At 43.2% G+C, this 24,680-nt stretch overlaps 3 protein-coding genes across 6 annotated transcripts in view; 1 reads left to right on the top strand and 2 right to left on the bottom strand.

Annotated features, from left to right (window-relative positions):
- pacsin1a (protein kinase C and casein kinase substrate in neurons 1a) overlaps positions 1–9,296 on the bottom strand; it is a 29,856-nt gene extending 20,560 nt beyond the window's left edge. Inside the window, exons 1-2 of one of the 2 annotated variants that reach the window (XM_030361867.1) lie at positions 8,846–9,296; positions 4,089–4,159 (exon numbers count right to left, since the gene is read on the bottom strand). The gene's annotated coding sequence lies outside the window, so the exon portion shown is untranslated. The remainder of the gene's footprint in view (positions 1–4,088; positions 4,160–8,845) is intronic. The other variant, XM_030361874.1, reaches the window with a different exon arrangement.
- A 1,246-nt stretch (positions 9,297–10,542) lies between these two features.
- On the top strand, positions 10,543–14,729 carry smim29 (small integral membrane protein 29). Of its 2 annotated transcripts, XR_003977230.1 has the most exons (6): positions 10,543–10,804; positions 11,389–11,687; positions 11,791–11,816; positions 11,916–12,021; positions 13,462–13,920; positions 14,130–14,729. XR_003977230.1 is itself a non-coding variant. In XM_030360006.1 (5 exons), the coding sequence occupies exons 2-5, from the start codon at positions 11,556–11,558 to the stop codon at positions 13,528–13,530; spliced, it is 333 nt and encodes a 110-aa protein (XP_030215866.1). In that variant the 5' UTR covers positions 10,543–10,804; positions 11,389–11,555; the 3' UTR covers positions 13,531–14,729. The 2 variants fall into 2 exon arrangements, 1 of the variants encoding a protein (XP_030215866.1); XM_030360006.1 differs by having other exon boundaries at positions 13,462–14,729.
- Positions 14,730–17,211: 2,482 nt separating this feature from the next.
- On the bottom strand, positions 17,212–23,334 carry hmga1a (high mobility group AT-hook 1a). Of its 2 annotated transcripts, none has more exons than XM_030357603.1 (5): positions 23,193–23,334; positions 22,155–22,271; positions 21,570–21,650; positions 20,116–20,187; positions 17,212–19,345 (listed from the first exon to the last, which is right to left on the bottom strand). In XM_030357603.1, the coding sequence occupies exons 2-5, from the start codon at positions 22,251–22,253 to the stop codon at positions 19,277–19,279; spliced, it is 321 nt and encodes a 106-aa protein (XP_030213463.1). In that variant the 5' UTR covers positions 22,254–22,271; positions 23,193–23,334; the 3' UTR covers positions 17,212–19,276. The 2 variants fall into 2 exon arrangements, with proteins under 2 accessions (XP_030213463.1, XP_030213464.1); XM_030357604.1 differs by having other exon boundaries at positions 22,964–23,287.
- Between the last annotated feature and the right edge of the window lie 1,346 nt (positions 23,335–24,680).

Raw genomic sequence — 24,680 nt, forward strand, 5'->3', positions numbered from 1 at the left:
TGGCTGAAAGGGAGGGATGGGATGTTCTCGGTTGGATACTTCTAGCTTGAATCTCTCCGACTCTGTTTATTTCTGAATTAAACCCTCATTAAACTGAACACAAACAATTTGCAGGAATAAACAATTTGACTTTAAAAACCAGGCTCAAGATAATTGCTTACATCAGATCTCAAGAGGAAGGACAGAACCTCCTTAATGTGGCTGGTAACACTCTGGGTACTTCAGCAGTAGCAGGCAGTCTCGTTAAGCCTACATCTATGGGCAGAATGCTAGTCTTCAAACAACTTTTCTATACTGCTCCTGTTTTGTCAGTAGTCTTTACTCATATTCACCAGCTCATCTCAGCGCCAACCTATTTCATTCTTTGCTAAGCTAAATGCCTAACTGACCTGGTCACGTTAAAATAGGCTTACAAACAGAGTGAGTCAGATTCCTATTTGCTTTTCCACATTCTCTGTTACTTCTGGGACTCAACAGGCAAAGGGTCGGTTAAACTTCCCTTAATCCCCCTTTTTCTCCATCTCTTCTGCGGACCACCTCCTTCCACGACCAACTTAACCTTCCCGTCGACTAATACTCTCCTGCTCTCGCTCCATTCTAGTCCATATGTGCCATCATGGGCTGCTAGCAATACAGTGAGCTAACAGTGGGTGGGCGACACCGCCGCTCCCCGTTTCTCACACTTATTAGCGACAGTGTACAGGGCCTAGGTTCTACAACAGAGATCTGCTGCTGGATTCTGACTGGCTTTCATATGGTACGTCGGGAGAGCACTTAATATGCATGGAGTCCCGTTTCGGAGGGCAAGCGAGAGAGAAGGAGACTGAGAGATGGCAGGAGGGGACACGGATGAAAAGAGCACACATGCTCATGCACACACACACACACACACACACACATGCGCGGGCGGGCACGCGCACACACACGGCCCCAAACAATCAGTATGGAGGCAGATATTGGCATGAGTGGGGCCATGGAGTGGGACTCTGAGCACTGATTTAAAGCCTCGTCCACGGAGCTGCTGCAGTGGTTATGTAACTATTAGAGCCTTCTGGTGACAGTGTGGTGGAGAGGGGGAGGGGGAGAGGGGAGGGAGGGGGAAGAGGGAGAAGGGAGAGGGATAGTGAGAGGGAAAGAGAGAGAACAATGTGAGTAGGAGACTAGATTAGAGGAAGGGGGGGCAGGCATACTGTGATTGGCAGCGGCCGTGAAGGAATGAACTACACACACGCATACACACACAAGCGTGCGCAAGAACGCACACACACACACTTGCACACATTCACACACACAGACACACACACACACACACACACACATACACACACTCACAGCCAGCTCAAAAGCTCTCGACAAGCCATTGGGAAATAAAAGGCTTCTGGCTACTGTCCAGGTTTTCCCCAACACCAACAACATGGATAGAGCTTGGATAGAGAGGGGGACACGAGAGAGAGAAGAGAGAGAGAGAGAGAGAGAGAGAGAGAGAGAGAGAGAGAGAGAGAGAGAGAGAGAGAGAGAGAGAGAGAGAGAGAGAGAGAGAGAGAAAGAGAGGGAGAGAGAGGGAGAGAGAGAGAGAGAGAGGGGGAGAGGGGGAGAGGGAGAGGGAGAGGGAGAGGGAGAGGGAGAGGGAGAGGGAGAGGGAGAGGGAGAGATTGAGCTAGCATGAATGGTGTGAACGAAGCAGTAGTAAATGTGGGAGCGTAGCTCTTCAGACGCACCAGCCCTCTGATTTCTTATTGTTTAGCTACATGACGCTGTGCTGAATACTGATGGAGTCTTTAAAGGCACTGTGCTACTGCACATGCCAAAGACCAGGAAGGACCTGGTGGCGGAGAACTTATGAGTCTCAATTAAACAAAACTCAAAGAGATATCTCATCAATTGTGTGGATAAAGGAACTAATGAGACTTCCTTTCTGCTGCATGTCTTGCCTGGATTAATTTTCTAGATGAAATTACTTTTGACATTCTGCTGCAGGTGAAGGTTGTCTGTAGAGTCTATTTTTCTGGGGTTTACCTTAAAGCCCTGTAGCAGACAATAACAGTGAGGCATTGCAAAAATGCGCAAGTAAACTCAAAACAATTCCTGCATTAAGTCTTTAATATTTAATCCTTCTTGTACATATAGATAGAGTTCAAGTCCACGTTGTTGTCGTCATGAAGTGCATTCTGTCATGAAGTGCATTCTGTCATGAAGAATAGTCAGTAGTACAGTAATCATGTGTGGTAAACAACATGTACATATGAAACAGATTGACAGAACCCCCAGATGAGATCGAACTCCCCACACAGCAGAGCCTCTGCTTTAGAGATACTGCTGCATTGTTGCACTGTCACCAAAAGTGTTTCCATGACTCAGCATGGGACGTGTGGGAGGGAGGGGGTGACGACCAAACACTGAGCAGGGGGCAGGGCTGGGCGGAGGAATTGTATCAAAACAAAGTGGATCTTGGGTAATGACCCCCGTGGAAGGACGTTTCGATAGAAAGTGATGAAGACAGTAATCTTAAAACAACCTTCCCCCGCCTTCCTTGAGTAAGTAAATCAGCCCAGATGCACGGACACCATCGAGGTGTTTGGAGGCCTGTGTCTTTATTTAGGGCAGCCATATTTGTGTTCTGTGTCTGAGCGTCCCCGGGAGGGGGAGATGAGCTGGGCCGTGTGAGTGTGCGTGTGCGTATGTAAACAGCTGCATGCCCTAACCACCACCTGCCCTAACCATTACCTGCTGTTACCCTGGTCCTCACACACGCTCCTCAAACAAGGACATCAGGGACAGGGCCATGGATGTACGATTTTGTTATTAATAATAATTAGGTCATCACTTTGAAGTGATTGATTTACAAAGTGATCTTATCTTATACGTAAGTTCTACTTAGATTGATTATCACATTCATATTAATCATAAATATCATATACATACTTGCTATGGAGTAGGTTATAATTATGCATTTTAGAGGCATCCCATCGTTCTCTGTGGAAGCACTTGTTACAGTTTTTTATTTTTATCAGTCCTAGACCATAGGTAAGCTTTCCAATTCAGTGTTTTGTAAAGTGACACGCAAACATATAAGTGCATAACAAAAAACACCTGACAACTTGCTTGTGTCATTGGTTTTGCATGATATTCAGCCATCCAAACATAATGTTTCCATGGAGTGGAGTCTTTAGTATTTTCTAATGTCATTACCAATGAACACGAACCTCATTTAAAATGTGTTGCTAACTGAGAGTCATGAGGTGAATCCATGAATACCTCATAAACAGCTGTGTTCACATGTTTATCAAATTATTGTTTCCTATTTAATCAGTAAAAATGTCTATCAACACAAAACTACCAACATATGATCAGGAAATTGCATTAGTCAGCCTTTTACTAGAATGTACAAATCAAAAACGAGTGGAACATACTTTTTTGTGAGAAATTATCAAATTCACGATAGAGAAATGTAGTCAACACTTCAAAAGTTCATCGAATATCTATAAAATAGGCAGATGGGTAGACTGGTTAGCCCCGCCCATTCAGCCGGCGATTTGAATTCTCCCTGCAGAAGGGTCTGGTGAAGAGCATTACATTTCTTTCTGCTTCCGATATGTTTTTACGGGAGCAAATCACCAAGCTGGCTTCTCCCTACCCCTGGTGCGCTATTGGCTGGTTTAACACAATGACGACAGGGAAGCGACGGGCAGCAGCCAATTGCGTACAGAGTCAGTTGAACTAGGCCCGATGATCATGGCTCTTGAGCTGAAGAAAATTACAGCAGCTTCCCCAGACCAATGTGCATCTATGATTGAGCTTGGTCTGGCAATAGCAAGGCTAGCAGATGGGACTATCAGAGTCACTCCTTCTAGAGCTGACATTATTCCAATAAATATTACCACTGAACTACTACTACTGCTATTACTACCAGTAATGCGATTAGTATTCTGCAATTGATTAGCTCAGAGTGGCTAATCGCTGCGTTAACTAACAATGGAACAACCACAGAACATTCTGTTGTAGAATGACGTCAGCTTTTGGTAAATGATTGAAATAATCTGCTTGAATCCTTAAGGAAGGACGGCAGACAGCAGCGATTGCTAGCTCACCTTCTCCACCAATCAGGAGGTCAGGTTTCCATAAACCTTGCAGAGCGCGTTGGTCCCCTGGGGGAGATCACCTGTGTGTGAAAGGAGAGACTCATTGTAGAGATAAACACTAACAAACTTATTCTTGTCCATTTACAGTTTTGTACCATTTACAGTTCCAACCACATTCCGGCAAACATTCATGAGTTGAGGGAGAAAAAAAGTGCATTAATAAACAAATGATTCAGAGCTTATTAAAGAAACATCAAACTTTAATTACGGCCCACTTATTGTCGGCCTTGGTTACGAGCGTGAATGTACAACATAATTACCTTATCAATTATTTAAATTACTCAATGTTGGTTTTGATCTGGGCCACCATTTCATTTCAATCGGACCGACAACGTTCATCAAGCTTGCCGCTGAAGTTGTTGTGGATAATCTGATCTCAGCACAGAGAACCTGACACTGACCTCTTCCTTTATTTCCGCCACTAAATCACATTAATCATGCTGAGTCATGGTCACCCCAATGTCCTTGGGGATCCTTGTTCCTGGTAAGTGCTCTGATGGCTGAAGGACACTTTCCCTGTCATCACCTGTGAGTAATCTTCTAAGGTGTGTTCTGCAACCGAAGTCGTAACTGATGTCTTCATCTGCTGAAGATCCAGCCTTCGTCTGGGGATCCAGTGGCCAGATAAGTATTACCTTACAAACTAAGCGAGGGGATCCCAACAACCCCCCACCCCCCATTCCCTACACACACATGACACCAAACCAAGACCCACACAGACACACACACACAACACCAAACCAAGACCCACACCAACACACACACATGACACCAAACCAAGACCCACACCAACACACACACACACACACACGCACGCACGCACGCACGCACGCACGCACGCACGCACGCACGCACGCACGCACGCACGCACGCACGCACGCACGCACGCACGCACGCACGCACGCACGCACACACACACACACACACACACACACACACACACACACACACACACACACAAACACACACACATGCCTCTCATACCATGTCCAAGTGGAACACACCCTCTAGTGTCCGAAACAATGGCCAGAAGCCACCCATTCAAATGACGCCTCTGGCCAAATTAAAGACGCTTGGCAGCAAACGATGTGAAGTGGACCGTGTGTGAAGCAAGCATGCAAGCTGTTGAACTAGCCGTCATGGATCTGGATTTGACTCTTCATAGTCAAGAGTTCAGTGCATCCAATGCACTATAACATTATATGTATCATTTGAGTGTGTGTGTGTGTGTGTGTGTGTGTGTGTGTGTGTGTGTGTGTGTGTGTGTGTGTGTGTGTGTGTGTGTGTGTGTGTGTGTGTGTGTGTGGTGTGTGTGTGTGTGTGTGCGTGTGTGTGTGTGGATGGGTGTGTATTTTGGGGGGGGGGGCCTATGTGGGCTATGTGTCAATGCCTTTGGTGAAGGGGGATTTGGTTGGACGTGTTGTCCTTCAGACCCAACTGTTCGCACATCTCCTGTTGTTTCACAGGTTGTCAGACCTTGCTGTGTCTTCTCCTAGCAAAACATTTCCCTTTCTCCGCCCTCAGATACCAATGTGTATAAAGAGCAATTTACATTTTACATTGTACTCTTTTTTGCATGCTTGAATGTCTGTGTCTCCCCCGATAACACTGTTACCCTCTCTTGTGCTGCTGTAGAACCTATGTAGTTAGCTTTCTTATGCCACAATATCGCGCACACAATCTCTCTCTCTCTCTCTCTCTCTCTCTCTCTCTCTCTCTCTCTCTCTCTCTCTCTCTCTCTCTCTCTCTCTCTCTCTCTCTCTCTCTCTCTCTCTCACTCTCTCTCTCTCTCTCGACCAATAACAATTTGTACAACAACATCCGTAAGGAACTGTCACTATGACCAGTGCCGTGTTCCTGATGGGCAAAGTACCTCATTGATTTGAATTCCATTCAATGATTGGTGAAGGTATTGAGTTCCAATTGGAGTACAGTCAATGCATGCTGGGAATTCACTAAGATGATCCAATCTCTCCAAAAAGCAGCTGCTATTGTAGCTTGTTTTACATTTATTGTTTTCCTGTGGTACTCGGGAGCAAAGAGATTAAAAGCATTGTTGGAATTATTTTACCCCTTTAGTAACAGTTTTTTTCTTTTTGCACATGTGAAACATGATAATCGTATCACATGATCCGTGGCGCCCGAGATAGAGTGAAAAACGAATGCATTACTGTCACAAGATAGACAAAGGGCAGACGATGTAGGCGCCAATCATAATAGCAACCAATTTGATACTTTTGAAAATGTCACAGACACTTTTAATAATCCTGTCCCAGCTATTATGGACATTATCAAAAATAATCCAAAATAATTGTGGTAATAATCCATCTATAATATCTCAATCCATTCAGTTTGGGGCCTAGCATTACTTTTATACAAACATTACCTCTCACCATTGATTTTGATACACTGCAGTATTTAATATTCATGATTTACAATTTGTATCTAATTAAGTTGCAACTGAAGGTAGGGTAGAGCTGTAGATAGGAAGGGTAGAACAGTAGGTAGGGTAGAGCAGTAGGTCGGGTAAAGCAGTAGGGTAGAGTGGTAGGTCGGGTAAAGCAGTAGGGTAGAGTGGTAGGTAGGGTAGAGCCGTAGGGTAGAGCAGTGGGTAGAGCTGTAGGGTAGAGCAGTAGGTAGAGCAGTAGGGTAGAGCAGTAGGTAGAGGGGTAGGGTAGAGCAGTAGGTAGAGCGGTAGGTAGAGCAGTAGGGTAGAGCAGTAGGTAGAGGGGTAGGGTAGAGCAGTAGGTAGAGCAGTAGGGTAGAGCTGTAGGGTAGAGCAGTAGGTAGAGTGGTAGGGTAGAGCTGTAGGTATGGTAGAGCGGTAGGGTAGAACAGTAGGCAGTGTAGAGCAGTAGGGTAGAGCAGTAGGGTAGAGCGGTAGGGTAGAGCGGTAGGGTAGAGTGGTAGGTAGAGTGGTAGGGTAGAGCGGTAGGGTAGAACAGTAGGCAGGGTAGAGCAGTAGGGTAGAGCAGTGGGGTAGAACAGAAGGTAGGGTAGAGCAGTAGGTAGAGCGGTAGGTAGAGCTGTAGAGTAGAGCAGTAGCTAGAGCTGTAGGGTAGAACAGTAGGTAGAGCAGTAGGGTAGAGCAGTAGGGTAGAGCAGTAGGTAGAGTAGGGAGGGTAGAGCAGTAGGGAGGGTAGACCTAGGAATAGGAGGAAGGGAGGGAGGAGGTAGGTAGGTAATTTGCGAGTAGCTAGGTTGGTTTGTATGCAGAGAGATAAGGAGAGTGATGCTACAGTCCTACTACCGTTGACAATGTTATTAACTAAGAGAGTATTTCACGTGATACTTGAAACCGATACTGTCTATCTTAACATTGGACCCTGATAATAAATAGTTAGCATGCTGACAGCCCTACTGTCTGCAATACAATTGGATTGCTCCATTGATGTCTTGCATTATCAGCAGCTTGTCTCGCTGTCTCAGGAGCCCCTTCGCTGACGAGAGGCCGAAGACAGCGATACTACATTCAGCACTACGGACAGTTCCTCAACAAGTGCAGCCATTCCACGCGGGAAGGAAAACGACATTAGCTTCCTCTCATCCAATCACGCTTCCATGAATGCCTCGCTCAGAAATGCAGCACTACAGGCTACGAATAGCTATCTTGAACCTCATATCCCCTTCGCCTACACATACATGGGTTTAATGAATTCCGTGGTCCACCAGGACACCATGGGAGGACAAGGCTAATGGGCCTACATTTAAAGAACGATTAAAAAGGCAACGCAGACTCCACTAAACCCCAGTCACAGAGCGGATGAGGCATCGCTGTTGATCGTGAGAGGGCTGCTTTGCCAGAGAAAAACAATGACGTCACGCTGGCGATGATTCCTCGCTATGCTATCACAACCAATTACATAACGATTAACTACAAGAGTATAGTCCTCATTAATATTGCTCTATATACCATAACTCACTTTCACATCCTTCACCCTGATCTTTTCAACCTAGATATTCCATGTCAAGGAGTCATCGATTATGTGTGCAGTATGCTTGGCTTATTTCCATTTCTTGTTTACCCTATTGGCACAAGAAGGGGACATAAAATGGCAATCCTTTCCCAACCTTGGCCAGTCTCCTGTTTTCCATAACACAACATCCATGCCATCTCTCGATAAAGGCCACGTTGCGTTTTTACATTTAAATCCTACACGTTTGTTTGGGTTTAGTAGGTTAGGTTATTGAAGTAGTGACACAACTCCTATAGTGCTGGACGTTCGTGTTGCTTTAGACACTGGCCAACAATTCCACGGTAAAGGGACGTCTGCAATGCACAACCATTAATCCGTAGCTTTGACTGAACCTGAATGACCGAACACGAGAGATGCTTGATCCAGAAAAAGATGAACAGGGTATAGTCGCTCGCAAAGGAAAATCGTAAATTGCTGTTCTGATGCAAGATGTTGTTTGACCGTCGATTAACTACTGATATGGGCTATGCAACAAAAACCAAACGCGATGTAAAAATGACGCATGCATAGATCAAAGTCAAGCAAGATGCATTGATTTGATCAAAAATCGTCTTTAGAGTAGAGACATACAGTCATGGACAGTCATAAACACGATGGGGGTAAGGACGCAAGATTCCTTTACCCCTGCTTTGCCCTTTGCCAAAAACAGATGCATAGCATATCATCTGACTGCAGCAACATCCAAATGGCAACAACCCCGAGAGGCAGGCACAGCTTGGCCCAACTTACCGGGGCGAGATGGTCAGGTGCGCTCTCCCAATAGCCCAAATGCTGCAAAATATCACCAATTCTCAGCAGCAATGACAGAAGGTGACCCTGCGCGCTCGAGAAGACGCTGCATACACTAGATCACGATGAACGCAGCGAGGGGGAGCTCCAAAGCGTCAGTGTGTGCGGTGGGGGATGGCCCTCTTTTTTTTTTTTATGGACGACGTCGTAGGATAGTATGCCTATAATGGAAAACGCCAAGCATCTGAATGAGACCAATGCATTTAAAAACGAACACTGTTATTTACTTGAATAGATGCCATTTCAGACCCTATAGTGTTAGTTAAACCCATAAACGATAGGACGATAGGTCAAGCCAGTCATTTTGGTTTAATTGCGCGTCTCGAGATCCGATTTTTAAACCTCAACACATAACTAATTTCCTTTTCACATGCTGGATGAATTTGAAGTCGAATTTTGGGAAACAGGGAAAGACCTTGTTGATGAGACGCCGTCTTCCAGCCAATCGGGTGGCTTCGAATGTAGGGGGCGTCACCCCCTCCAAGCTGGCGCGTCGCTGGAGGCTCATCCAAGGTGCAGTAGAGAGGTTGTTTTGCCATCGCAGTGTCCACTCATTGGGCCTACTTCCGAAAACAGTTGTAGGCCTATATTAGATGTACAGAAGGATTAGGGCCACATTTGAAAAAAACCTTTCTCAGTTCTGAGTTTAAAGTCAGGAATCTGAGATTGGGGTCTGAATTCTGATTATTATTTAGAGTTTTCTAGTGTAAATACTACACAATCATGTTACAGAGTAGGCTATTATGTTGTATAGGCTTCTATCACTTTTATTGTTGCACTTTAAGACATTAGTGATAGTGGGCCGTGTTCAATCACTCTTAACACACAAGCTTATCAAACTTCTAAAATCGTTTTGAAGGTGCTACAAACCCACATTTAATGGTTTAAACTCCCATTGAGTAAAAATGAAAGTGGACACATTTCTGTGATGATGTTGTTGACAACACATAATATGACATACTTTTTTGTGCAGGCTTGCATACAGCTCAGCATGTTTGTGACGGTATGTAGCCTAATGTAACCAACACTTGCTTAAGGTCATGAAGGGCCATCTTTAGATAATGGTCACGATCATTTAAGTAAGATATATATTTAATCAACATATATATACTTTAGACATATATGTTACTAGCCACAGCAATAATTCGTCTTTTTAAGTTTGTTTTCATATTTAGTTGATTTAGCATCCCTTATATAATTTGAACTCAAAGTTTTCCCTGCCACTTCATCACAATTGAACAAAAGTAAATGATATGCCTAGATTTACTGTATAGGGCAGAGGCCAGAGCGAATATAATTTTGATTTCTCGTGTGTTCAATGCCATCTGTTGACACAAGTAAGACACTGCACACACTTAAGGCCTATGATTATTTGATTAAAAGGTTCAAATAATATAAATTGGTTTAGTGATTTCTTCAAATCAAAACAAATTGTGTATTATAAATGAATTAATATGGATAATATAGGGTTGATAATGATGAATATTTTGGCAAAAAAATAGGTAGGACGACCGAACGCCTGGGATGAGATGCTCTAAATTAGCGTTATTGTCGAGAGAAAGAGGGCGGGACTTTTTGTTACATGGGTTTGGCGAAGAGAGCGAAGGCGAGAGAGGAGGGACTCCCGATAGAATAATATCCGCTTCCGTTACATTTGTCGGTTATTGCTTTGTCAGACATTATTCTTGTCAGGAAGGATAAATACGGTCTCGCTCCCCCGTGGACGGTTCAATGGCCTACGCATATAACAGGAAGTTACGCGGAGTTGGACCGGTATTACGTTACACTTCAGCGACTTCTCTCATCCTACTTGTTCCTCTGTCTTGTTTAGTCATGTGACTTGATGACGTTTTCAAGCGTACTAGTTTACTGGAAGTCTACACGTCGTGCTGAACTGTGGTCAGTATTCAACTTGGATTTCACCATTCAAAATACACATAGCCACACAACCATGTTGAATGTCCTTTTTAACAATGACATATGTATAAGAAAGGGACATGTCGTGTGTCTATTAGCGTTGAGCACTAGACCGGTGTGGAGCTAACAGCCATGCATGGAGACGTCCGTGACGTCTAGCTGCATGAGTGGGACTGCATCATCCACATCTCTTACAACAACAACATCAACAATCAGACCACATCAACAGTATCAATGTCAACCGGTGAATTAGCCTACAGGATCCCATAAAGTCAGGCCTACTTGTGCCTGAAAGTAGCTTTCGTCGTAGACGTCATGTGAACAATGCAGTTCCCATGTTGTTTTATGATCACTAGTCGTATCAAGGCTGTTCAAGAATGAAAATTATTATTTTTTAAGAGTCCAAACTATTAGTTTAATATATATACGGTGATGTCGTAAATTACGTTGCAATAATCTGTGTTCACCTTTCGCCACTGACTCCATATTCTGGTCAACAAATTGATCCGTGGGAATGAAGCGCCCAGTGATGTAACTGTTTCCCTGTCTCTGTCCCCGACAAACAGATTTCCCAACTTTATTAGGGAGGGCAAAGATACCATGTGGCAGTCACATGAACGACAAGAATGAAACAACCAGGGAGGAAGCCTGAGACCACTACTGCCTGCCTCCGAAAGGAGGATTGCTGTCTCTGAAGCCCAATTGAATTGGCAAAGCCCTACCACTCAGCGCCATGTCACTGAGTACCCGGTTATATGCCACGAACATCACCACACCACCGCCCAATATCAATGGGGATGCGGCGGTGGGTTATGTGTTGGTGCCGTTCTTCCTGGTCACGGTCATTGGTATAGCAGTTGCTGTGGTAAGTCCCCTCTATCTGTGTCAACTGTCAACCCAGGCCACATTGATCAAAAGGGGTAGTCCTTTATCGCACACGTCATGTGCTTTTGCTTTGTTTGTTTCAGATCATGTATATTCGCCGGAAACAAAGGTACACCCATTCAGTTGTTATACAGCCACATATCTGCAGATCATGACGATGTATTGCTGGTGTTTTCAAATGCAGTTAAATGATGTGTTTGTTCTGCAGAATCGACCGGCTCCGTCACCAGCTGCTGCCAGTGTACACATACGACCCGTCAGAGGAACTAAACGAAGCAGAACAAGAGCTGTTGTGGAAGGAGGAGGATACAAAGGTAGTCATTTTTACTTATTCCACCCTTTACCTACACCCTTTGATAAAGATTCAAGATTCAAGATGGTTTATGTCAAATAATGGTGCGATGGTATGGATCAAACTGGTTGTATTTCTTTTTTTGTCATCTTAAATGTAGTATCTCCTCTGATCTAAAGGTCACCTTACAGGGATTCTATATTCATACCAATAGAAAGATTGTTGCTTCCTGATTGGGCAGGGTATCCAGTGGGATAGGCTTATACATTTAGTATTTTTTCTTTTGTAGAAAGAAAGATTTTAGAGATTTAATTTGAGGGTAATTTGCATGAAATGGTAGAGCCATCGGTCAGCTATTAGTGAGGGATATGCGCTTTGAGAATTCTGTTTTTATTGTTGACTGCGCTTACCAATTAAGAGTTTAACGGTTTAGGGGTTTAGATTATTTGTCTGGAAAATTTTAGACCAATCGCTAACGCATCTCTGTCTTCCCTGATTGGTTCGTGAAATCCATTTAAGCTGTCAATCGCATGTGAGTGAAGAGCTTCTGAATGGCCAGGAGACTTTGGGAGAGAGGGGACATTTTTTTGGCCTTTTAGTTTCAAAATGTTGCACTTTTCTGCTCTTTACAACTCTCAAATCGTATTTACAGAACTTTTACTAAGTAACGGTTAAAACTCAAATGTAGGAATATGACGAGTGCCGGATTGAGTCCAAAAATAATATACTGGACAGGGTGTTTCATGGTATCCAGGTCTCCACCAACGTCTGGAAACCAGGCTAGGTCCATGGAACATATCTTTTATTTCCGCCTTACCTGCACCTGCACTCAGCCATCCGTCTGCAGAATGGAAAGCTCTAAATAATGTATTATTGTTAATATTAATGTTAATTCTGAAACAATAATGCCCTCGCGGAACTTGATCAAGACATCGCCGGCCCGCTGCAGTAGTCTGCCCGTTCACGTGCACTTTTTTAGTGTGGATGGTTTTGGAGGGTGAGAACTCCAGTATGGATTGAAAACCTCATCAATATGGCTTACGCAGTATGTTTTCAATCCAGTCCTACCAGGGCCGTCCCCCCACCATCCTACACTAGAAGGGACGAATATCACATCCTGCCCTATCCCCGGACCCCAACCCATAAAACCCAAATGAGACAGTTCCACCAGCTGCCACTATACTCCTGTCAGCTCGATATATTTTGCATGTTTCCTTGTTCACAGCAGAAATGCCAACTCACCCCTTCCCTGCTGGGAGTACAGTTTGATCTTACGAGCTTGTATTATACTGTCAGAAACACTAGATGGGGATATTTTACAGCCGATGAACAGTTCAAAATCAACTTGATGTTACGTTTGTCTTCTATTTGGTTCGACCCTTCTAAATTACATTAATTTGAATATGTCTTCATTGTATTTATTCAACTCTATAATTGAGTGTGATGTGCATTCATGTTCCAGGTCGTTCAAGGTTGGGCCCGATCCTACCAACAACGGCGACCTCTGCTGGCGAAAGATGTCCATGCATGACTGATAACATGCCTTGCCTATTAAATTATTATTTTTGTTGGCCAACAGAAATTATTTACCACCTTAGTTTCTTTGGGGTCAGCATGCACTGATCAGAAAGCTAATACCAGGAGTAGTGACTATTTGCTATTGCCTTGGTTAATTTAATGTATGGATCCCGTTTGTTCTGAAATGGTGGTAAATCCTGTGCCTGATGGGAGCCGCATAGAAGAGTTATTTATTGGTCTTTATTTATTCGATTTTCATTAATGAAGGTTATGGCATCATTTTACATATTAAGATGTCTCTATTTTGTTATTGACAAATAATTTCATTGCAGCTGCCTTCTGACACAGAAATGTATGTTGCTGTGGGTCAAACCAGGCTCCTCCACAATCCGTTCCCCCAACAGTAAGACTCGACGGTCTTTTGCAACGTTCTTCTTTCCGTTTGTGTAAGCTTAGCTGCTATGGCGGCTTTAGAGGGAAGTTTTGTTTTATACTTCCACATTTTATTCTTGAATTTAAAATAATGTGAATGTTTAGAAACATGCCTAATAATGATGTTTTAAGGTCATAAAAAGTTTAAATGGATGAACTTCCTCCTTCCTTTATGCTCAGCGTATGACTCTCTTCTGTGGCATCTCAAAGTTGATCTGGAAGTGGTCTATGTGCCCACTCCCTTCCCCTCAACATCAAGGAGTGACTAGAACCTTAAAAATGTCCTCTCTCTGGAAGGCATGGCACCAGGATACATTTATTTCCAACTGAGGAATGTGTTTAGATGAATACCATAGCCACAAGTGTGCACTCAAGAAACCTCTGACACATGCTATTGATGGACTTCCGATTGCTTAAAAATAAATTATAACATAATGGCTGGTCTCTGCGATGTTGTTGGCCCATCTATCAGAGTATTCATATATGTGTGCAAGCATGTCTGGTCCACCTTATTGGTTTCCGAGTCGAGACAGTATTTGTATCAGGAACATCAATTTTTTAAAGTGTAATAAAAAGAAAGCCCCATTCTTAGTCAGTGTGATGTGTCATCAAATTGAATAATATTTTTTGCCCTAAAGTTTCCTGTATGTTTTAAATTGCATTATTTAAAATTAAGTTGAGAACAGAACATATAACATTGGAACATCTATTCATTGTCAAATGTTTTTTTACTTTGAAACCCATTGTTGTAAATAAAACGAGTATGCCCTTCAGACTAAATGAATTTTAGAGTTTGTTCAGAATCAAATGCTGGTTGCTCTTCGGCTGAACTCCTGTTTGAGGACTGGGTCCAAGGATGAGGAAGCTTGCCATAGTGATAATGTATTCCCAGCAGCAACAGTCACATCCATAAGACGCTCCTATCACACACTTTTAACTGTCTCTACAGGGACATTAGACTCATTCACTTAAACACAACGGTGTTAGGAACCTCTGATATGCATTGCACCCACCAGGTCATAACCTCAGATCAAATTTCTGCAAAACTCAGTTTTGTGCGGCCAATCAAGTAATGTTGATACAAACGGTCAACAGAATGTCAACAGAACACGGGAACCCCTTTCAGACCAACTGATAAAGGGCAGATCGATATTAAATGGGGGTCTGTATCAACCTTTAGGGAAAAGTTTGCCATCTGTAGATTTGATGAGATATTGTTCGAATAGGGTACCCCAAACAATCGATCAGACAGACAATGCAAAAATAATAATGTTCAGCAATGCACAGCACAAAAAAAAAATGTTTGCCATGTTTACTCTTCCTCAAACAGCCAAAACTCATATTTACCAATGACCCATGAAGCCAGGAGATTTATGAATACATGCATGGTCAAATTAAAATACATTTCAAAAACATGTCACCATAATTTAAAAAGCTTATTAAACCTAGGCATACATCAATTGCCTTCTTAATAATAGTTGAACCATGCACCAAAGCTCTAGATTCTAGAGGTTTCAAGGAATTATCTTCTAATCTAGATCCTAGAAGATCATTTATGGAATTTCACCAAATGAGGCTTTGATCAAGGTAACCAAACCAGTGTACAAATACAATTATTTAGGATTGTATTTGTAGGCAACTACAAATACAAAGGCAACTTTATTTATAGAGCACTTTTCATGCACAAGGCAGACCCAAAGTGCTTCACATAGAATCATCGTCATACAATAAAGTAAGTAAAAATACAAATAAACAAAAGCAAGTTAAAAAAATGAATATCATTATTGTTAATACAAGGTTAATATTGATTATGCTATCCTAATCATATTTAGTTTAAAGATCTTATTAGAACCATCATTTTTGTATTTGAATTACAGATGTTAAAGGTCGTGTTGCAGGGTTTATTTTCCAACAAATTTGTGCAATTTGCTTGTTGGTATTTAAGATTTAAACTGTTATTTATTGTATTTAATATTTTTAGGTATCATAAAACGGAATATTATACGAAAGAGTAGGTACTATTTTAGCGGTTCGCTCTGATTCTCATTTCCCCCAGAATGCATTGCATGACGTCACGTTGGGAAGACACGGACCAAAGCCGCATTGAGACCCTTGAGAGTAGAGACTAGTAAGAGAGTGTTCAGCAGATTATAGAGATACATAGATAAATACATAGATATTATATATAGTTAGTATATGCTACACGTGAACCTCCTAAGATGGCGCAATTTGATTGGTTCGCTATCTCGGGATATTGGGCAATATCCCATGATTGACATCTCAAACTCGATATTGTTTTCATTCATTTCATAATTGTTCACTAATAGCCAAAATAGATAAATAGCCTAGTCAAGTCTTTATTAATACCAAACTACACGTCAGGAATTCATTTAGGTGATTCGGCTCACACAGTATAGCCTACAAGACCACACAGAACAAGGGAGACAACAAGTGTGACTGGACATACACAAAATACATCACATTAAAACTAGACCCATGCGTTGATAGATAACTTAATATTTTAAAAATCGATCAAATAAACAAGATGGCTACGTAGTATAATTAAGTGAACGGATATGCCAACAAGTCAGAATCAATCCCATATAGCATGTATTAGGCATACAATCGCCAAATTGCACACTATACCCAGGGTATTCCGGGCACTTTTATTCGTATGATTTGGGAATGACCAGAGGTCTTCAAATTTTGGAAATATGTCTTGTCTTTCAGTAATTATGGAATGTATTGTACCTTTCTCTCCATTGGTTCTCCTTTTGAACGATGATTCTCTTTTAAGGTTTTATTTTCAACAAAGGTGGGTATGGCTGGCCGGTCCACTCTAGCATTCTCTTCAGAGGCAACAATGGCTGCTTGCTTTTTTGGACATTCTCAATATGGAACAATCAGCTGGAAGAACACATGGTGTGAAACCAAAGAACTTGGATATTTTTGCTGATGCCGCAGAAATTGTTAAATTATATTACTTTAACGTATTATTTGTCTGCAAGTCCTGTGGGTGGGAGGGGTTGTGTCGGGGGGTTTGTAGGTCTGTCTCATGTCTTCGTTGTTTTTGTTATAAACGAATAAAAATGTGATAAAAAAAAAGATATAGCATGCATTACACTAAGAAAAAATACCTAATATTTATGGTTAAATAAATCTCCAGTCCTCCTTGGAATAAAATCTGATGACTGATTGGATGTTAACAACACAATAGAGATGACCAGCAGCCGAGGCAAATACAAACCAAAGACCAACGATATCAAATTCTTATCTTTATTGACCATCTCTGGATACAAATTGTTATAGGGCACCATAGAAATATAGACTTGTACATTTATAGACAGTGTACATTTAAAAGAATGATCCCATCCCGTTGATCTTTAACAGTATATAAATGGATGAAGTCAGTATGGAAAAAGGGGCATGGATATCGTCCAACAAGATGGGACTATTTTACTCTGATATGAAATGGCCATAGCCTGTATGGAAATGGAGACGGTGAGGCGGACACGTTTCGGCAGCAGTCTACACAACAATGAAGCGTGCCCACAGCCGTCGTCGAAAGAAAAGAACAAAACACCAACATTTGTCCATGAAAATCGGAACCAACTTTTTCAGTGCACCAGAAGATTTATTTTAAACGGATAAAACACACCTAGAGTCTACCACAGTCGGGTGACAGGCCTCCCTGACGTCACTTATTATTTTTAATAAAAAAGAAAAAAAAGAAAAACCACCTTCTTTGCAGGTTCTGTCTACCAACAGGCTGACAGCGGTCGAACGCACACAATCACATACTAGGCCGCCGTCGCACAATAACTCATTACAGTCGGCTTTAAAGAAAGACAAAAAATACACTCTCACACTCAACACACAAACACATATTTTGTAATAAAGACATCGTTCAGACTCTTGTCAGAAGTTGCAAATAACAAGAATAACCAGTTGGATGCAAGTAAATGGTAAAAGACAGACATTGTGTGAGGTATGAAATTCCAGGCTTCGTAAGGCCTTGCAGTTTTCCGGGTTTTTGTAACTGAGGTTGTAGCAGCTTAAGTTTTGTGGAAAAAAACCCAGTTAAAATGTACGGTGACCAAGAGTTCCCTGACACAAGTACACAAACAAACGAACATTGTTTTTTTTCCTGTAGCAGACTGCCTAAAACACATCCTCATAGACCAAGTAAAAGTAATTCCCTTTGCCTCACCGAGCTATGACAACCACTCAACTAGAAAGGAACTAATGTGTGAGCGCCAAGAGGAATGAAACTCAAGGTTGGACAGTAGTTCTGCTATGCTCTTGTGTTTACAATCAAGCTCCTTGTTAGCACGACTAGCGCTTGCCCTTGCATTGGACTGCGTGGGCATGTCAGCGTAAACCCAAAGACTGATGCAGATGGTGACGGTCAGAAAGCTCCCTGAACAAAGATTCTACGACTTGAAAAATATTAACCCCGCGGCTCTGACCTGTAAGTTGTCGAGAGCGAGAGAATGAAACTATGAAAATGGTATCCTGATTTCCCAACGATAAACTTGACATCTTTCCGGTCGACGGAGGACAACGTGAGGGACTTTCACACACAGAGCTGTAACTACAGTGCAGTGGAACTACAAAATAAACCAATGTATTCCTGCAAGGAAGGCTATGGGGGGGGTGGAGGGACGATCGACCAAAGAAATTATGAGGTTGGACAGTTACACAAATTACTTGTGGATTATAGCATCTACAACGAACAAGGTACTTTACCCAGTCTCATTCTAAAAAAACTGACGCGCGACTCCTCCATTCATAATAGGATGCAGAGGACAGGTTAACCATTTAACACACGACAAAAGCAACAAAAAACAGCAAGTATAGGTAAAATTCACCTTTGTCCAGTACAAAAACAGAAAGTAAGCCTACATGCCCTTCCATCTCAGATGTGGGTACAAGTGTCAATATTACAACATTAAGCAGAGAACATGTCCTACTAACCTACCTTGGAGGGGTGGGGGTTTGGGGGAGGGGGTTTGGAAACAGAAGAAAGGTCCAGACTCCCGGGAGCTTTACTTTTGTCCAGTATAAAAGACTTGCGGCAACATGACATACAAGAGTTAAAAGGACCGTTACCTCTTTGATATAGGTTTACATATCGAGAAAAGTCCATTGTTGATCCAGTGCTGATGCCTTAAGAGATTTCTGATGAACCGTGTTACCCTTCCCGTTGGCTGGAAGGCCCTTGTCGCAAACATGGTGGTCGTGGTGGTGGCACTGGTGTTGGAGATGCTATCCCAGCGCTGGTGTAACAGCAAGTCAGCACGTCGAGTGAGGTAGCATGGGACGAGTTACTGATCTTCTTCCTCCTCCTCCTCCTCCTCCTCAGATGACTCTTGGGAAGGTTTGTCTTCTTTCTCCTGTTGTGGGAAAGAAAAAAAGAAAAAAAGAAAAGTTATTTTGTGATTATGTGATATGTGATTATTGCAAAAAGACGATATCAAAGAAGCCAAATGTGAAAGTTGCCAGTGGACTGAGCAATAGAAAACATAAACGGCTTTATGACGGGCTAGCTGATGAGTCACCCTCTAAAATACTTGAACTTTTCACTTGAAGGAATTCCGAGTGTCACCATAGAGCAGAAGTGTGTTATTGATTGTGTGATGATGCACACTCACAGGAATGGTGAGACATCTGTAATGTGTGGTGAATCATAGCACGGGTGAGTCACAATTTAACTCCACATCCTCCTTAAACAGTACCCTCCGCCCCCCACCCCTGAAATGTTCATTCATAAAAACTGAGAGGCCCGTTAACAAAAAAAATAAAAATAACCGGGGAAGTCTGGGTCACTCTGACTAATACAACCCAGGAGGACGGATGGGCGGACACACACACACACACACACACACACCTCTTTGTAGGAGTGCGTTACCCTTACACTTAGGGAATTTTATGCATTTTTACTACAAATCACAAATGAGCAATATCAATATGCACATATTAATTTCTGATATACTGAAGTCAAGTTGAATGCTGTCAATATATCCAAATGAGGAAAATGTGATTTTTATCACTTAAATATTGCCCTTCTATCTCACTACCTCGTCCATCGAAAGTGTTGGACGGAGATCAAGTTACGACATGCCAATATTTTTTTGAAAGAAAAATAAAAGGTGTGCCATCCTACCTCCTTCTTGGGCCGTCCTCTACGTTTGGCACCTGCAGTTGCGGTTGCGGTTGCAGCTGCTGCTGGAGCCTTCTGCGCAAACAAAATAAATACCAGGTTAGACATCTTGGGGGCGGGAGGGGGAGGGGGGGAGAAGCCAAATCTTCAAACCTGATACCAGACGATGCACGTCCACTGAAAAGTTTCCTTTTCTGGTTCTGGCTACAAAAAGCTACTTTTTTTTGTGAACCTTCAATAAAAAAGGTAAATAATCTTAACGCTAATCCTTCCACTGCCTGCAGGTGGCGGTAGCGCCGCTGCTATGAGACAGATGGAAAAAGGGCAGCGAGTTCATTGGCCATTATCTGGAAGGCCGACAGGAACTGCACACAGGGCACTCCAGTTCGCTGGCCACCTGGTCTTAGGCTCAGAGACAGCTGGTGCAACTGAGCGAGACAGAAACCACCCTCGATTAGAAGCTCATGTGTGCAGATTAAAAAATAAAAATAAAGTTTAATAATGTAACATAAAATAATAATAAAAACAAATCATAATTAAAACAAATATTAAACCCAATATAGACATGATATACACAAGCAGCCAGAGGGATGATTACGACAGTAAAAACTATTCCTAATGCGCTGCTGGTATTGGGCTGTCCACATCTCGTCCCTATATCAGCGTGGATCTCAGCCCCCAGTCCCAAGCACCCTCTCCCTGAGCATATCAGACATGGTGGGAGCATGTGGGGGGGGGGGGGCTGGCGTGCGGGAGGAGATGGGGTATGGGGGAGAAATCAGCTTGTTGCTACGGCAACGGCCAGCCGAGAAGAACAAGGGTTGTAAGCCGTGTGTGTGTGTGTGTGTGTGTGTGTGTGGGGTATGACAGGGTTGTTGGTGAGCCCAACGTCAGCTCAGAGGACGGACGGGTCTTGTGGCCTCATGCACCTGCAGCTACACGCCGACGCTACACCCCTACAGGAAGCCGTGCAGCGAACCGCCGCAGGGGGCGGGAGCATCTTTATCGTAGATAGAGAACAATAATAATAATAAAGAGAAGGGAGGGCTGCTCCACCAAGGTCTGTGTGAGCGCCGCCGCAGCCTTTGCGTTGTTTTGACACTCTTGAGGGGGAAGCGGCTCTGGAGTGCAGTTGGGTTCCACTTCATCACAAAGGGCGACAGAACATCCTCGCGAGAGAGGGACAGGGGTTTTCTTGTGCGCTACCGTTACTGTACAGAGGAAACGTGCATGCACCGCAAACGGGATGAGGGAGAGGCCAGGGAGGGCAGGTGGCGCTGGTCTGGCGGTTGGTGTGCTTAACATGAGGAAATGTTGGTGGGGCCCGAGGTCCCTCGCTGAGGGGCGCCCTCCACACACACACACACGCGCGTGTTTACAGTTTGTGTTTCTTGTCATTACGCAGGAGGACATTAAAGCCCACGATGTAGAAACACGCACGGCGGGTGTTGACTTACTTTGCCCTTGGTGGCCGTCTTGTTTTTGCTGCCCTTCGGCCGGCCCCGCGGTCTCTTTGGTGTTGGGGAGCCACTGGGTTCCTGAAGAAGGGACACACACACACACACACACACACACACACACACACACACACACACACACACACACACACACACACACACACACACACACACACACACACACACACACACACACACACACCTTGTTGTATATTCCTGCGAGTGTTTGTCACCGTGCAACTGTTGACATAGCAACCATGCAATTCAATGCTTAAACTGACTACGCTGAGTGACAGCCACCTAAGCCAGTCATTAGGACTTATACTGCCCTACGTCCTCTTGTGAAATGAAAACTTGTAGGGTTAACACAGGTTCAATGTATTCAAATTACACATTACCCATAAGTGTGGTGGACCCTCCAAATTGTTTCATCCTAAATAAACCCCAACTGAAGCAAATCCAAAGTGAAAGGACTAGGGTGGAAACGTCTACAACATACACAGCAACCCCCCAATTACACAGAGTTCATCTTTGAGAACAGATTTTCAGAAGTGGAATATATTTAAATGCACTGCCTCTACTTACGTCAGACGTTTTCACCTGCGGCTGTTTGCGGGGTCTTCCACGCCCCCTTTTCTCTGTTGCCTCCTTTTCTTTCGTCGAGACTGTCCCCTTGTCACTCATTGTTGCTGCTTTTTCGACCTAGAGAAATCGATTATTATTATCAAATTGATCAATTATATCAGACTAGGCCTGGCCACCATATAGAACAGCATGCACACCGCCGTGCTCAAAACATAATGCCGAGGAGGATTGCGCCGGTAAAACGTTTAACTCAATAATCCGTGCTTATTTCGAGGGACTATTTATACATGTCTCATCGGCACTCGATTACACAGCCCATGGGGCAAGACAAACGGGATTCGCACCAACAGCCCGGTACGGTATTGCAATGGAGGCTGCGCACACTTGCCAAACATTTAAACGTAAAAAAGCTTTCGAGGCCTTGTTTGTTATTGTGGTCAATGGTCGGGCCTACAGGAAGAAATACAACTACTTCTACACTGTATCTGCAGGCATAGCCCCTGTGCGATCCCCACCACGGATATACAATAGCTCCGCTATGCTCTCCGTGAACCAACCCTGCCTTTAGACATGCACTCTCTGCTCCCCGTGTCTGGCGATCAGTCGTCAGATAAACAGTACGGGTTCGGTTACTTCATTGCGGAAGATCGAGCGTAATATATACATATATATAACGTTACATATATATAAACCCAGCATGTAAATACAAAGCGTGAGCTCCCACCAGTCTACCGTCTGATGCGTTTAATCCTGCCGGCCAAGAGGCTTCTGCAGCGTATACTCTTCCCCTGATGCATTTCGGCTCTTACCTTATCCTTCGATTTCAGGTTTTGTTCAATTAAAACGAAATATTCTCATGAATCTTGACTGGCTAAACCCGGTTAAAACCCCTCTGGTGTCTGTAGGATACGGCTTGATTCGTCAGACCGCGTATCTCCCGCCCCTTTTAAATCCCGGTTTATAGAGCCTTGAAAAAAAAATCTGTTGTGAATGAGAAAGGAAGTGAGCAGATTTTTTAAAGAAATTGTTTTAAATTACCGGCGAGGTGGACTGCTGCAAAAATAACCCACGGTGATCTATAAATAGTACGTGTGTCTTGTCCACAGAAGATAAGCAAAAGGCGCCAGTCTGGAGTTTTAGCGCAATTTAAAGAACCGCCCTCATGGGAGCGCAGCACCGGAGGGCGGGGATATGATAAACGGGCCACCAACGTGTGGTCCAGCCCCTTCCATCTTTTTGTGCATAATTTGTCAGAATGGTCTTTAGGCTATAATCCTTAACGTTTGAATTAGATGTAGGCCTACTTTTTGCCTAGCCTAAATCTTAAATATACATAAAACTTAAACATATCTATTATTAATACATGTTATCAGGATGTTTTTATCTCCTGTTCAATATATTCGGCCACTTGATGATTTATTTTGGTTTATAATTTGGATGTTTTTTAGGCTTATGAAGGGTTCTCGGGATCCTCTCATGGTCAACAATGGAATGAATCAAGTTGTTTCAGTGCTGATACATTGTACATCAAATCGACTAGTTGTTTATGTAAGAAAAACCCTATTGAGTGAGCTGAGATGTTGAACCAGCAGGCATGTTTTCTTTAGTCCTCATCAGGCTGGGCTCATTAGAATCCAAATGGCCGGCGAGGACCCGGCCAGACGACTATGCATGTGAAATAGATAAACATCTGTCTGCTGCGGGGCTGAGCCGCATAGAAAGGGGACTGCATGGAAATGCTCTGAGGTGTGAGAACATCCACCCCCCCGCTGGGCTCCTCCCGCGGAGTTGTTTTGCTCCTACACCTACCGGCCGTTAGGATGTAAATGAGACCCTCATCTGGAGCGGATGAAACCTCTCTCACCCTTTCTGAGATGTGGTGTCCATAACGGCCTTTAACTGCTCTTCCTATGCATTCCACCTCCCGACAGCCATAAACCGCCTCAACCAGCACAGAGAAACGACCTTTATATTGAGACAGAGATAGAGATAGAAAGCTAAGATATATATATATATATATATATATGCAGTATATATGTGTATATGTATATGTACATGTATATGTATCTACATTTATTTATAAGTTTATGTATATATTTTTATATATGTGTGTTTGTGTATGAGTATGTATGTATATATATAATGTGTATTTCTACATTTATATATATATATATATATATATATATATATATATATATATATATATATATAAATATGTACATAAGCCATAATTTGTGGTGAGTACATTCGGTCAGCCATGCATATATGTTTAAATGATCAGCAAGGGACGATTGAATTTGAAATGAACTGACAAGAGAGAGCTTTCCCTCAATAAGTCCAATGTTCGGCATGTGCTTGCCCTCTACCCCCCCCCCCCCCCTCCCCTCACCCACCCACACACACACACACACACACACACACACACACACACACACACGACCCTCATATCCCTCACTCTTTTCACTTCCTTCCTCTCTCCCCCCCGCCGCCCTCACTCCTCCACACCCCCATACTGCTTCAGCCCCC

This window comes from Gadus morhua, chromosome 1 (assembly GCF_902167405.1).
Source record: "Gadus morhua chromosome 1, gadMor3.0, whole genome shotgun sequence".
NCBI classification, from domain to species: Eukaryota; Metazoa; Chordata; class Actinopteri; order Gadiformes; family Gadidae; genus Gadus; species Gadus morhua.

What these genes read in the sequence shown, in the direction of transcription:
- hmga1a (XM_030357603.1), bottom strand. Translation starts at nt 22,253, where the DNA reads ATGAGTGACAAGGGGACAGTCTCGACGAAAGAAAAGGAGGCAACAGAG. An exon ending in CGCAGGTGAAAACGTCTGAC is followed by an intron (nt 21,651 to 22,154) that starts GTAAGTAGAGGC and finishes TCCCTTCTTCAG; the next exon opens with GAACCCAGTGGCTCCCCAAC. An exon ending in GAGGACGGCCCAAGAAGGAG is followed by an intron (nt 19,346 to 20,115) that starts GTAGGATGGCAC and finishes TTCCCACAACAG; the next exon opens with GAGAAAGAAGACAAACCTTC.
- smim29 (XM_030360006.1), top strand. Translation starts at nt 11,556, where the DNA reads ATGTCACTGAGTACCCGGTTATATGCCACGAACATCACCACACCACCG. An exon ending in TTGGTATAGCAGTTGCTGTG is followed by an intron (nt 11,688 to 11,790) that starts GTAAGTCCCCTC and finishes TGTTTGTTTCAG; the next exon opens with ATCATGTATATTCGCCGGAA. An exon ending in GGAAGGAGGAGGATACAAAG is followed by an intron (nt 12,022 to 13,461) that starts GTAGTCATTTTT and finishes TTCATGTTCCAG; the next exon opens with GTCGTTCAAGGTTGGGCCCG.